The sequence below is a fragment of the Mauremys reevesii genome, linkage group 3 (assembly GCF_016161935.1).
Source record: "Mauremys reevesii isolate NIE-2019 linkage group 3, ASM1616193v1, whole genome shotgun sequence".
NCBI lineage: Eukaryota > Metazoa > Chordata > Testudines > Geoemydidae > Mauremys > Mauremys reevesii.
The window spans coordinates 150,572,623-150,586,928 of record NC_052625.1 but is presented as its reverse complement, the minus strand read 5'-3'; the positions used below and the strand labels follow the sequence as shown (position 1 = coordinate 150,586,928).

Genomic DNA, 14,306 nt, shown 5'->3' with positions numbered 1-14,306 from the left:
CTTAAGGGAGTAAGAGTTGAAAAGGGATGACATGCTTCCAAGAAGGGAGGTCCTAGCCAGTCCTCAGCTGTAAGGATGAAGGTTATTTGTAGTTTAAAGTGACAAGTGAGACAAAATAGTGGATCTTCAGTATTTTGGAAAGGAGGTGGAGAACTCCCTATTGTGCTCCCCCAAAACAAAACAAAAATGCAAATGCAGTGTACCTGTAATGCACTTTTATAGGGCTTTATATTTTTCATAATGCAGTACAAGCATTACTGAATATTATCCCCTATATTTCATATTTTATTTTCCAGGCCACTGTGATGACTAGGGAACAGATACAGAAAGAGTATGATGCTCTAGTTAAGAGCTCAGAGCAGCTTCTGAGTGAGCTACAGAAAAAGAAGCAGCAAGAGGAGGAGGCGGAGAGGCTGCGACGCATCCAGGAGGAAATGGAAAGAGAAAGGAAAAGACGTGAAGAGGAGGAGCAACGTCGCAGAAAGGAAGAGGAGGAAAGGCGACTGTGAGTCTTGAATTACATAATCAGTTCTGGATTCAAAAGGAAACAGAAATGACAGTCTAACCCATTTGTTGTTAATATTAAACTAGCACCTAGAGGCCCTGATTCAGTCTGGGACCCCCTTGTGCTAAGTGCTGTACAGACCTGGGCCCTGCCCTGGAGAGCTTATAGTCTAAATACGCCGCTACCTCGATATAATGCGAATTTGGATATAACGCGGTAAAGCAAGTTCAATATAACACGGTTTCACCTATAACGCGGTAAGATTTTTTTGGCTCCCAAGGACAGCGTTATATCGAGATAGAGGTGTATAGACAAGATAGACAAATGGAGGAGAGGTGAAGTGACGCCTCAGGCACAGCTGGGAATAAAAGGTCTCCTGAGTCCCAATCCAAAGCCCTGTCCATTGGACTACTCTGCCTCTCAAGTTGATATTTAGATTTATGTAAGATGCTTAGAATCATAGACCTGGAAGGGACTTTGAGAGGTCATCTAGTCCAGTCCCCTGCACTCATGGCAGAACTAAGTATTATCTAGACCAGGGGTAAGCACCCTGGCGGGGCCGGGCCAGTTTATTTACCTGCCGCATCGGCAGGTTTGGCCGATTGCGGCTCCCACTGGCTGCGGTTCACTGTCCCAGGCCAATGGGGGCTGCGGGAAGCGGTGCGGGCGAGGAATGTGCTGGCTGCGGCTTCCCGCCGCCCCCATTGGCCTGGGAGTGGAAGCTGCGTTCAGTCGAACCTGCCGACATGGCAGGTAAACAAATTGGCCCGCCCCACCAGGGTGCTTACCCTGGCGAGCCGCGTGCCAGAGGTTGCCGACCCCTGATCTAGAACATCCCTGACAAATGTTTGTCTAACCAGCTCTTAAAAATCTCCAATGATGGAGGTTCCTCCCTGGGCAGTTTATTTCAGTGCTTGTATGTTTCTTATTCATTTATGTTCTGTTATAATTTACGTAATTATCAAATGCTTTCGCTTATTTTTATTTCCTGTATTAGAAAATCTGAGATTGAGGCAAAGAGAAAACAGGAAGAAGAAGAGAGGAAGAAGAGGGAAGAGGAAGAAAAACGTATTCAGGTAACATTTAAATTAAATTTTCCTGATCTTTCATTTAAATCATCCTATTATCCACTTTGAGCTAGTAAGTCTAGCGGTTCTATTCCCAAGATAATAAAACAGTGTTGTGGTTACCATAGTTAATATAAGCATTGACAAAAACAAATAGTGGAATTATAGTTGGGTAATTCAGTAACTGTAGAAGTGGGGAAGAGGGAGAATTTAATAGTGATTGGTAAGAAAAAAAATATTTTCTAGATAGGATTACAAGTGTGTGTGAACGAGAAGCAGAGAGAGAGAGGGGTTATTCTAGATGGGAGGAGCTGCAGCATAGGGTTTTGTGCAAACAGTGTCCAGTTTCTGTGGAACAGCATTGAGGAAAGCCGTGAAGGATTAAATGATAAAGAGACGCTGAGGCTATTTAAGCGAGCTGAGCATGAACAAATCCATGGAAGTTCTTAAAACAGAAGGTAATAGTGAATAGAGTCCTCAAATTCATGGGGGCTCATTAGCATATTTATTTATTTTTTAATTTAATAATGGAGATATACCTATCTCCTAGAACTGGAAGGGACCCTGAAGGGTCATTGAGTCCAGCCCCCTGCCTTCACTAGCAGGACTAAGTACTGATTTTGACCCAGATTCCTAAGTGGCCCCCTCAAGGATTGAACTCTCAACCCTGGGTTTAGCAGGCCAGTGCTCAAACCACTGATCTATTCCTCCCCATATGTTTGCAGATGGTGAGCAGAGTCAGAAGGTGATTTTAACAATCGCTCTTTAGTACACCCCATCTCTAAAGACAGATGTGAAATGACTGTGGAAAGAAAACTATAAAAAATCAAGGACTGAATCTTTTTAATTAAAGGATAGGTAGAGGCAGTGGTGCCACCAAGATATGAGAACAAGGGATATGATGGGCAGCAGTAGAACTGAGACAGAAAGGAACTGGAAATGTTCTTGTAGCTATAGAGGCTGTCCGAGACGATGCACAGTGGCTTGTGCTTCCTCCAAGGGAGAAGGAGTCATTGTCAGCAGAACTGTTGTTAGTTAGGCTGAGGAGAGCATTTTGCATATGACTAAACCAGAATCAAGATTGAAATGAATCAATATTATTACAAAAGGAGATTGAATTAATAACAGGAGGCCACACACACTCACTCTCTCTCTCTCTGCCTCGGCCTCACTAATGCACACTCACCCCCCACCCCACCTCCAGCAGCTTGAAAAGTGTAAATTAGCTTAAATTCTATGAATTATCAGATTTGGCTGTACTAATGGTGTATTTTCTACAAATAATGTAATGTTAGTAGTACGATACCTAACCACACCACAGTGCTACTAAATCTTATCTGCGAAGTGAGGTTAGACTAACCCCTCACCCCCTTTTTTTTTTCTTTCTTAATTAGTTCTCTATATGGTGGGTTCCAGCATGAGAATTAGTGAGGTTCTGATATACTTACCACATAAGTGTCACAGTTCAATCAAATATAATCATGTAATAAAAAAACACTGTTGCAATCCATGATATGTAACTGGTTAAATTAAAGTTATTTTGTAAATTTTAACTCTGAATATCATGGTTTTAATTTTAAAATATTGATCTAATGTGGCATTAAGATAATTTTGTGCATTGAAGTAGCTAGATACAGTAGTTGAAGAAGAATAATACTTCCCTGTAGCAAAGTGTCATATTTCCCAGCTGGGATTTAATTAGAAGTCTATTTTTTACAGCTTTGACATTTGACTTCAAATTGTTTAAAAAAATAAAAAATATCTTTGTTAAATTGCCCTACAGTTAAATAAGAATTGTAAAATATAATATTTCTTGCCAGTTGGAGATGGGATTTTTTTGCTTTGACATTATACCTATTTCTGTATATAAGCATAATGCTGCTGATATAAATGAATATTTAGAGTTTTTGTAATTTAGAAGTGATCAAATCCCAGAACAATTTTTACAATAAAACAAGCTTGTAAAAGAGCAAGCCTCCTGCAGAATGATTGACAGAATTGCCATTGATATTACAATCCCATCTACCTTCCCACCCACCTTTGCTTTCCCGCTGTTCATAACAGACTGTTAATCAAACGAAGAACATGTAATGCATGAAAATTCCTTTGTTAATTCTGGAGTTCTTCAGGAAGCTGTCTCAGTCACTTATACTTTCCAGAGTCCTAAAACCATTTCAATGTGTTAAATATTGAAGTCTCACATACACACCAACCATGGATCACTGTTCTGTTTGTTCCACTTAGAAAGCATGTTTTTTATCTCACTATTGACGGCAGGTTACAGAACGATTCTTTCTAATGTTTATTGGCATCTTATCAGTCTCTGCTTATGAACATTCTCTTAAATAGTTACAAATTTCTAATCCATTGCTTCAGCGGTCAGTGTTAAGAACAAGTAACGGCTAGGACTAAAAATATCTGGTCTCTCCGAGGATGTCCAAGGGAAGGTGCTGGCCTTTGCCTTTCAATAGTCTAGACTTTTTAAATATTTTTTTCATTCCCCAAATCATGTTTTAGTCTTTGAGGCTTTTGCAGCTTTGTACAGAGAGGGCATCAGAATTGCACTACTAAAAGCCATGCCACAGCTACAGTCAGGCTATATCAGTGCAGATAGCAATCCTAACATAAATCTAGAGAGTTCCAGGATGCTTACAGCTATCAAAGGGGACAAAACTCTCTTGGAAGACATCTTTTAGTTGCAAATATATCATCCAGATGGATAGATGCAATCCAGATCCAACTCCATCCTCCTAGATTAGTGAAGACAGTGATGTTTTTCTTATCCTAAATTAAGAACATAAGAATGGCCATACTGGGTCAGACCAAACGTCTATCCAGCCCAATATCTGTCTTCCAACAGCGGCCAATGCCACCAGGTGCTTCAGAGGGAATGAACAGAACTGGTAATTATCAAGTGATCCATCCCCTGTTGCCCATTCCCAGCTTCTGGCAAAGAGAGGCTTATAGCCATTGATGGACCTATCATCCATGAATTTATCTAGTTCTTTTTTGAACCCTGTTATATTCTTGGCCTTCACAACATCCTCTGACAAAGGTTGTTGGTTTTTTCAGAATTCACCTTTGTAATATCACTTACCTCGTTGTTTACCTTTGTAGTAGTTTCTCATGGTGTGTGGGTGAGTATAAAGCATTTATTAAAAACATATGTTTATACTACACAGGCTGAAATTGAGGCACAACTAGCTAGAGAGCGTGAAGAAGAGACCCAACAACAGGCAGTTCTTGAACAAGAACGTCGTGACCGTGAACTTGCGATGAGAATTGCACAGAGTGAAGCAGAGCTCATCAGTGATGAGGCTCAGCTTGATTTAGGATTGCGAAGGTATGGTCATTTAGTACTCTTACTCTACTTTCAAAACTTTTCATTTACAGATCCTATTGTTATAAAATACAGAGATCTTGTGTTTTTAATTAAGAAATAAAAGTAAAATGGGGTTTTCAAACCAATATATTGGAGTATTATATTTTCCAAATAACGCTGTCAAATTTGTTGAAAAATAGCTTGGTTGGCTTAAAAACGCTTAGTCCATTTGCAATGCGAGTATAATCATATGTAATCCCCCTTTTGGCACTGGCTAAGTATCTGTACGATGTGTGAACAAGAGAGGGGTACCTCAGTCTTTGGTCAGTCCCAAAATTTCTATCACCTGGACTCATTTCGTGGTGCTGCGATCAGGCGCCTGACTTTTCCTCCTGGCGTGCTAAAGAATAAAGCTACTTTGCGGTGCCTCCAGTGAGACCAGGGGTTAACCACATAAAGGCAGTGGATACTACACGTAAACACAAATCAAACTTACACAGGCAAACAACTTAAAAATAATAACGATAAACTTTTATATAAGGATTTGATTGTAGTGCCATACAATCAATAACCATATTAAACTATTAAAATGATTTTATTTTATTAATAATATTTTAAAATTACTAAAAACTATGCCAGCCAGCACAATAAGTCACGTGACCACGCACTCCCCAAACCCAAAAGTTTCTCCCCCGTCAGTTTTGTCTGTCCCTCATGTCTCTGGTATGCAGCTGGTGCAGTGGAGACACATTGCAAGCCAGTAAGGATATTCCATCATACACACGCTTTATTATACTGGCAACTGAGCAGGTCTTAATGATCCAGGCAGATGAAAGTCCTTTTGCAGATAAAAGTGCCGTAATGATACAATATTAAACCCTAACTGTCTAACTATAATACAGGGTTCTCATTCAGGTTTCTCTTCTGGCTATGTGGTGAGGAGACTGGTGCAGGCAAGCAGGACCTCTTTGAGGATTGCTGGATAGACACTATCTATCTGCTCCCCTCTGGAACTGTGCCAGCAGTTCTTAGAGATTGGATCCCATGAGCCCAGGTGCCAGTAGGTTAGGTCTCTATATCCAAAGTCCAGAGTCTGGTGTGGGCTGGCGACATGGCAGGCAAGCTGCAGATGGTTGAAGGAGAGGGGTGCTGTCTCCTGTTGCTCGTAGGCAGGTTACAGGAGGAACGGATTGTCCCCTCCTGAGGGGAAAGACTGGCCAGTTGTTGGGCCTGGAAGTGCTACAGTCAGGCCAAGTGCAGGGCCCTGTAAGTGCTATGTGGACAGGTTGTAGGGAGATCACGTCTCTCCTCCACTCCTCAGCTGATCTCTGCCATGTTGAGGGAAAGAGGGGCTATGTATTTCCTTCCTAGGGCATCTGGGGCTCTGCACAGGGTCAGAGAATGTTTGTTGTGCTGCTTGGCTGTCTTCTGCTCTCTAATTGGGTGGTGGTGACTGCTGTTATCTCCCTTCCCCCATTGGTTGGGGTAGGAGAGATGCTGGGGTGACTGGGGGGTTGCATTCCCTTCCCCTCCCCTTCAGCTGCTGACGTGAAGTCAACAGCACAGGACTCGGTGTTGTCAATTCCAGGAGGGCCCACAAGGTATGTCTCTTCTCTGGGGGCACTGCCCCCCTTATCAAGGAGGGTGGTGGCTACAAATAGAAATGTAGGGCTGGGAGGAATCTCAGGAGGAACCTAGTTCATCCCCTCCTCCTGAGACAGGAAAAAGAATACTTAGCACAGGGGTGGCCAACCTGTGCCTGAGAAGGAGCCAGAATTTACCAATGTACATTGCCAAAGAGCCACAGTAATATGTCAGCAGCCCCTCATTAGTGCTCCCCCATCCCAATCCGAGCACCTCCCGATCAGCTGTTCTGTGATGTGCAGGAGGCTTGGGGGGTGCAGGTGGAGGAGCGAGGGCATGGCAGGCTCAGGGGAGGGGGTGGGAAGGGGTGGAGTGGAGTGGGGGCAGGGCCTGTGGCAGAGCCAGGAGTTGAGCAGTGAGCATCCCCCGGCACATTGGAAAGTTGGCACCTGTATCTCCAGCCCCAGAGTCGGTGCCTATACAAGGAGCTGCATATTCGCTTCTGAAGAGCCGCATGTGGCTCTGGAGCCACAGGTTAGCCACCCCTGACTTAGACCATTCCTCGCAGGTGTTTGTCTGACCTGTTCTTAGAAACTCCGAAGATGGGGATTCCACAACCTCTCTTGGTACTTTTTCGAGTGCTCGACTATGCTCATAATTAGAAAGCCTTTCCAGATATCTACCCTGAATCTCCCTTTCATATGTGCATTAATATGACCAGTTCTGTGGGAAACTGCCTTGGTGAAAACAATATTTTTCTCACATTTTATTAGATTATTATTAGTTTATTAGTAGGGATGACAGCCAATTTCAGTTATGATTATACAGTCCATTGAGATTAGAAACTCAGATTTCACTAGTGTAATCCAGTGTATGCACTTACATGATCCCAGTAGCACAACATAAATTATTTTCTTAAAAAAGAAACCCCTACCTAGAAGGAAATAGTAGTTCTTCTGTATCTTAACTGGCAAATACAGAATTGGAAATGTATGCGTAATCCTGTCAAGGTTAAAAAAAAAAAAAAGCCTATATGAACTGACCTTGTAGGCACTCTATTAAGATATAGACCCTCCAAAGTTTTTTTTAGATAATGTCACAGCATTTGCTTTGTCATTGATATTATGTTGTCTTTCATGTAATTTTATAGGGTAAGTACTACACAGCAGCATTGGGTATTTACTAATAAACTAGTAAATAAACTTCTTAGACAGCTAATATACATATAACTGATTTATTTTCCACTTGGCTTTCTGTGAGACTTGGCCCTATTCATCTGTTCATTGTGTGTGTTGAATGCGTTTTTCCCGGTGTGACTTGTGGTTACAAAATTCAGTTTAGAGAATCCTGTTCTCCATGATCTTAATTTTACACATAGAAGAACAGTACAAGTACTCTTTTTCATAACACTTCACTAAACTGATAATGGTAATTTTATACAAAACAAGGAGCTATCTTTTAATGTAATGAACCTTGTTTAGTTTGGTGTAGCTGAGATGACACCTTGGTTGTTACAGAAGGGATTATATTTGCAAGAAGGTCCCTTTACATTTCCAGTAACAAATCCATTCCAATGTTTTAGATAGAATTAAAGAAAAAGAGCTTAGGCAGTTTTGTGTGTTCAATATTGTATCTTTGTCTGTCAGAATTCTATTTAAGAAACTCTACTAATATAGAATGACATAATGAAAAAATTAAACTTTTTACAAACCAGAAAAGTAATGTACAGTGTACCAGAAACTAAATGTTGCCGTGATTGCTCAGTCTGTGTGTTTTCTGAGTAATATAAAACTATTGGAATATTCTATCACTGTTCCCTGTATACATACAGGAATACAATGATAAACTTGTGCCCTCCTGCTGTCAGCCAATCAACATATAAATATTACTTCTGGGGGAATACTGCACCAAAATTTGTAAAAATTCTGCACACACTATTTTAAAATTCGGCATATTTTAGTAATCAAAAATAGCACTATATGATCTTGCAGTTTCAATTATTTTGGTAATTTATTTCAAAATACCTCACAGCAAGAATATCTCTAACCACACACCCACCCATCCACCCCCTCCCCCACACATACCCACACACCCCTCTCCTCCCCTCCCCGGAGTAGAGAGATAAAGAAATCCCTATGATAACCCAGTTCTTGTTTCTCTGCACCATTCCCCCACAGAGCCCAGCTGCAGACCCCACAGCCCAGACACTGGCATCCCCTCTCCATCCAGGGATCCAGAGGGTGAAACAGCCTTATGCTAGGTCCTGTGCTTGCATGGAGTTTCCTGTGTGCCGCGGCTTCCTTGCTTCAGTGCATGCCAAGAACTGCAGCTGCAGGGAACCCTCCAGCTCTCTCCCTCTCCCGGGATCAGTGTTTTCTATTTGAGAGCTGGGCTCTGCCTGGTCCAGCAGCCCCTAATGGGAACCAGCAACTTTGCAGCCCATTTTGGGGTGGGGGGGAATTCTGCACGCACAACATTAATTTCTGCAAAATTCTGCATTGCGCAGTGGCACAGAATTCCCCCAGGAGTAAAATAAAAAATGAGTGTCATTTACTTGTCAAATGAAGAACAATGAACCCTCCGTAGTCCACTCTAAGACAGATTGAATGTAGTGATTATTTTGTACAAAGGAAGCATCTTGAAAAGTTGGCAGACAACAAGGAATTTCTAAGGAACTCAAGAAAAAAACCCAGAAAATCCTTTTCTGTTCTTTATTACACTTTATTAGCACTTTACTTCAATGTGTATATAGATGATATGGTTATAAACTACATGGTATGATATGTATTTTTGTTGAGTACCTGTATTGACTTGCAGAGGTTGCCACTAAAAAGACAAGTATCAGAGGGGTAGCCGTGTTAGTCTGGATCTGTAAAAGCAACAAAGAATCCTGTGGCACCTTATAGACTAACAGATGTTTTGCAGCATGTGCTTTCGTGGGTGAATACGAAATAAGTGAAGTGAATACGAAAGAAGTGAATACTTGCATCCGAAGAAGTGGGTATTCACCCACGAAAGCTCATGCTGCAAAACGTCTGTTAGTCTATAAGGTGCCACAGGATTCTTTGTTGCTTTTACTAAAAAGACAACAGTTACTAACAGTCACTATACAATAGTTATCTCAGACACTGTTTGGTATCAGTTGATAAATGTTGATGTTTTAACAGCAACCACTGTAACTTGCAGTTGGAAATTCAAGTGTGATACTTACACAGACAGAGTTCTGGAAGAAGAACAGGAGTACTTGAAGCTTTCACTTCCTCCCTTGTCTTTAGTTTCCTATACAATCTATGCTTTTTTATCTGTCTCTCAAATCAAAGAGCAACTTTTCAAAACTATGTGTAGGAATGCAAAATGAGTAAATTAAGGTATGCAGCTCTACCTGATGATAATGAGGGCAAGTTTGTGGCAGACAGATCAGCTTCTTTAGGTTTGAATCAGTAATAGATCTTTAAAGAATAAGTGCTTCAATTTCCCTGACTTTCTCTTAATCTGTGATGGTGAAGAATGAGGTTTAGATTAAATTGTGGTCCCAATTGGATATTCTATATACATATATTTGTTTTGAGGAGGTGTAGGACCCTCCGGAGCTCTGCTTGAGAATTTGCTTTTAGATGACAGAGCAAGAGACATGGTTCCCAGGAAAGGAAGGAGCAACCAGGCCAGTGAAGCTTTTCAACAGCTGAGGGGAAGGAGTAGAGCTGCACCAGAGGCACCTAGAAATGCTGGGTTGGAGGGAACATAGGAATGACCATACTGGGTCAGACCAAAGGTCCATCAAGCCCAGTATCCTGTCCTCTGACAGTGGCCAATGGCAGGTTCCCCAAAGGGAATGAACAGACAGGTTGTATCATCAAATAATCCATGCCCTTTCACCCAGTCCCAGCTTCTGGCAAGCAGAATGTGTGTGTGAGCAACCCCTCTATTTTTAAAGTCCCTACATTAGATACAGACGTGGAGTGGGATATACGAGAGGCATTAGTTCCATAACCTTTCCTCCATCAAGTGAGGGATAGCTCAGTGGTTTGAGCATTGGCCTGCTAAACCCAGGGTTGTGAGTTCAATCCTTGAGAGGGCCATTTGGGGATTGGTCCTACTTTGAGCAGGGGGTTGGACTAGATGATCTCCTGAGGTCCCTTCCAACTCTTATGGGGGGGGGGGAAAGGGAGTAGATAGACATGTCCCTTAGTGCTAAGAAATAGGCAAAAATTGGAGCCCAGGAATGGGGATTGGTTGGCAAGTAACCTTCTTTGCAAGACATGCAAGAGAGAGAGGAGGAGGAGGAGCAGGGAGAGGTGTAGCAGTGTAAATGCATTCCAAGAGATTCACTCAAGCTCTGATCTTCCCCACTTTTCCTGCAGCCAGAGGATATGCCTGGCCCTTCTGTCTTCCCTGCCTGGGATGCCCTTTGAAGCACATAGGATGAGTAGAGAAAATGGATGCTTAACCTTCCCTTTCCTCATCACTTCTCCAGATTCTCTATCTATTCAGATGGTAAGGGAAGGAAACCTCTGCTTTGAACCACTGGAAAGAGAACAAGGATCTGGACAGCTTAATGTGACAACATAGTGTCACTAGAGATCTCAGGCTATCCTAAACACACCTGAAAAACAATCTACCCATTTTGAGCTATAACTGAGTCTCTTCCTCCCTTTTTTTTTGTTTTTGTGCATGGACATGGACATGTGCGCATGCGCACATACACATGGTGAGGATTGGGTGCACAACACCACTCTCTAGACTCAGGGAATGAGTGAGTGCAACCACACTTAGAAAAACCAAAATACTTTTGAATGGGAAGTTTGACAACACTTTACAAAAACGTCCATCTTGTTTTCCATCAGTGTAAATCCTTTCTTACCTCATTTCAACTATAAATGCAGTGAAGAAACCAGTTTGCCCTTGCTATAACTTTCTTTGAGGCATAAGCAAACTAATTTAATTTCTAACTGCTTGTGTATAGGCACTAGAAAACTTGCTTAGAAAAGTGGAAATTTTGTTCAGTCTGAATCAGTGGTTCTCAAACTTCATTGCACCGTGACCCCCTTCTGAAAATAAAAAATGACTTCACTACCCCAGGAGCGGGGACCGAAGACCGAGTCCACCCGAGCCCCACCGCCCCGGGCAGGGGGCATGTTACCTTAGCCCTGGGTGGTGGGGCTCGGGCTTTGGCTTCAGCCCTGGGTGGTGGGGCTTAGGCTCAGGCTTCGGCCCTGGGCCCCAGCAAGTCTAACACCAGCTTTGGTGACCCCAATAAAGTGGGGTTGTGACCCACAGTTTGAGAACCCCTGGATAAAACTGTTGAGTTCAGCAAGGTTTATTTTATTTTATTTTTTTTTTTTAAATCCCTTTTACACAAATCCTCAAAAGACATTTTAGTCACATTAGCTGCAGGGAGAGGTTTGAAATTTGAAGCATTGCATGGAAATAGTGCTCAGAGAGAAGAAATTCCTTTGTGGGATTTGGAGAGGCGGGAACTAAACATAACAAGTTAAGCATTGAAAAATCACTGCTGAACATTCTTGCTCAGTGGGTATTTGTTAAAATTTTAGCAGTCCCTAACCTTTGTTTTCCTTGGGGGCAGACAAACCGCACATTCCAACATGCACAGGCTTACATTGCTGTAACTTGCATTTCCTTCTCTCCCCTCCCCCACACCACGTTCAACATACTAAGTATACCGAACTCATTCAGCCTCACTGCCTCTCCAGTGCTTTGCATAGCATTTCGACAAACAATTTTGGTTTTACTTTTGCATCATGACATGAGCAAAACTATTTTTTTCATCGAACTATACTCCTTTTGGAGTACTTAATAATCAGCACCAGGAGCTTTTTTAGCCAAAAGCCATGTGACGATACAATAGTATGTTCTGTTTCTAAGGAGCGTAAGTAGTGACTAATGTGTTCTGCTCTATCATGCTGTTCTTTAGGGAAAAAAAATCAATTTGTAGCATGTCCTTCTGTAAACAGCCTCAATTTGTATTCAGTGTACACACACTCTGTGTTTTGATCTGTTTGACTTTCCAGGTTAAGTAAATGAATACATTGCCATTTTGTTTTCTTATTCTATTGACATTTACTGGCTTGGTTACAGTATCTGGTACCAAAATACACACTAACCCTTTTAAATTTTGGCTAGTCTGTCACTTTTGAATACGTTATTTCATTACATATTTCTGGAGAGAAATCTAAATATGTGTATATTTAATATCTGTGTACTGTACATAAGGATGTATGCAGTACGGATTACTGCTGATACTGTATTTGTGTACATTCAGGACATGTGGGTCTATATTATGACAAACCATTTCAATTCTAAGTGTCTTTTCACAGATTGGATGCTGAAATTATTCAGCCTGTTCCAGTAGTTGCTAAGTAAGAATTGTTCCCTTTTTTTTGTAGTATGCTCAACCACACATAAGTGCATCTGTTGCACGTCTGAGTCTTTGATTCAGAAAGATGAAATCAATTGATTATGTGCAAATAAGTAAATTCCAGATTATAATGTGAGAGTAATAAACATAGCCATGGTAAAGTGGGAAGGCCATCTATAAATGGAGTAATGCTTTTCCGAATTATTTTAATTTCATTTTTTCTAATTGTGTTACTCTGATCAATAAATTCAGAAGATTAAAGAAGAAAAAAAGGCTTCATAATGCTGAGCCTGGATCAAATAAAATCATTAGATAAATCAGAGGAGGATGGGAGAGGGAAAAGTTGAATTGATTGTCTTCTTGACATTTCAGATTATTAGAAAGCTAATTAGGAAATTGCCAGACTAACCTAAATATCTTCTGTTTGCAGAGTCAATGGAACAAGGCCTCAAATGACTGCGTATGACACTTTATTTTCACTAAGTTTTGCAATACTTTTTTATTATAGTAATTCTCTTATTAGAAGAAATTCTTGTAGTGTCCTTTTATTATTTATCTGTTCCCCTATAATAGTAAGCATTGTTATACATTGACCTTTGATCATCAATTTTAATACTTCCTACCTTATACTTTGCTTATGTCTAAGAAATGTTTAAAGTTAATTATAAATAGTGTACGTAGATTCAGTATCTAGCAAATACCATGAATTTTAACTAGCCCGTATGAAAGTGGCAGACGTTCAGAAGGAGTTACCACAATATAAATCAGCATTTGGTTGAAGTTTATTGCTCCTGCATTAGTTTTATCTTAGACATAATATACCATCAGTCATAACAGACCTTATTAATATTTGACTATAACACTTTTCTTATGTACACATATCAATTTTCTTATAGGGAACAAATGGCCAAAGAAATGTCAGACGTTTTGTCTAGGTGGGTGAATAGACCGTCCAAAATTAATTTAATCACTCAATTAAATGAAATCATAAACTGAAATGGGCTGACGCATATAAAATAATGGAATTCTATATTTAATTGCTCAATGAAATAAATCAACCTTTTCTTTTGGATGAAATTGCTGTATCAGCATGCTTCCTATTCAAATCATTATCTGATTTCTTTCTTTAATTATTTTGCCATGACATTTATTTGATTGCATAAACATGCTCAGAAAGAAATTATCAGTAAATTGCACCTTAAGGTTTCTGTTTGAATAATTTCAATAGATAAGGAAAAGCTTCGAAGAGCATTCTTTTTCCACTGTATCTGAGATGACACTGACACTTTTCCAAAATTTTCAGGCAGCATGCTGACAAGTTCAGGATAGTGTTAATAAGGACATAAAAAGTGTTATGTTTATGTAACCGTAAGTAGCTTTTTAATAAGAAATTAAATCCAGACATAATTCCATTTCAAACAAAATGAAAATTTGAGGTTTACTTTGTTGTTA

At 40.6% G+C, this 14,306-nt stretch overlaps 1 protein-coding gene across 7 annotated transcripts in view; it reads left to right on the top strand.

Moving 5' to 3' along the window:
• Window positions 1–14,306, top strand: part of MYO6 (myosin VI) — a 160,180-nt gene that overhangs the window by 125,409 nt on the left and 20,465 nt on the right. For 4 of the 7 annotated variants that reach the window (XM_039531197.1, XM_039531199.1, XM_039531202.1 and 1 more), the window contains 4 exons: window positions 297–505; window positions 1,503–1,581; window positions 4,755–4,915; window positions 13,285–13,314. In XM_039531197.1, the coding sequence (XP_039387131.1) occupies window positions 297–505; window positions 1,503–1,581; window positions 4,755–4,915; window positions 13,285–13,314 (479 nt within the window). Of the gene's footprint in view, window positions 1–296; window positions 506–1,502; window positions 1,582–4,754; window positions 4,916–13,284; window positions 13,315–13,750; window positions 13,790–14,306 lie in introns of all 7 variants that reach the window. The other 3 variants (XM_039531204.1, XM_039531203.1, XM_039531198.1) reach the window with 2 other exon arrangements.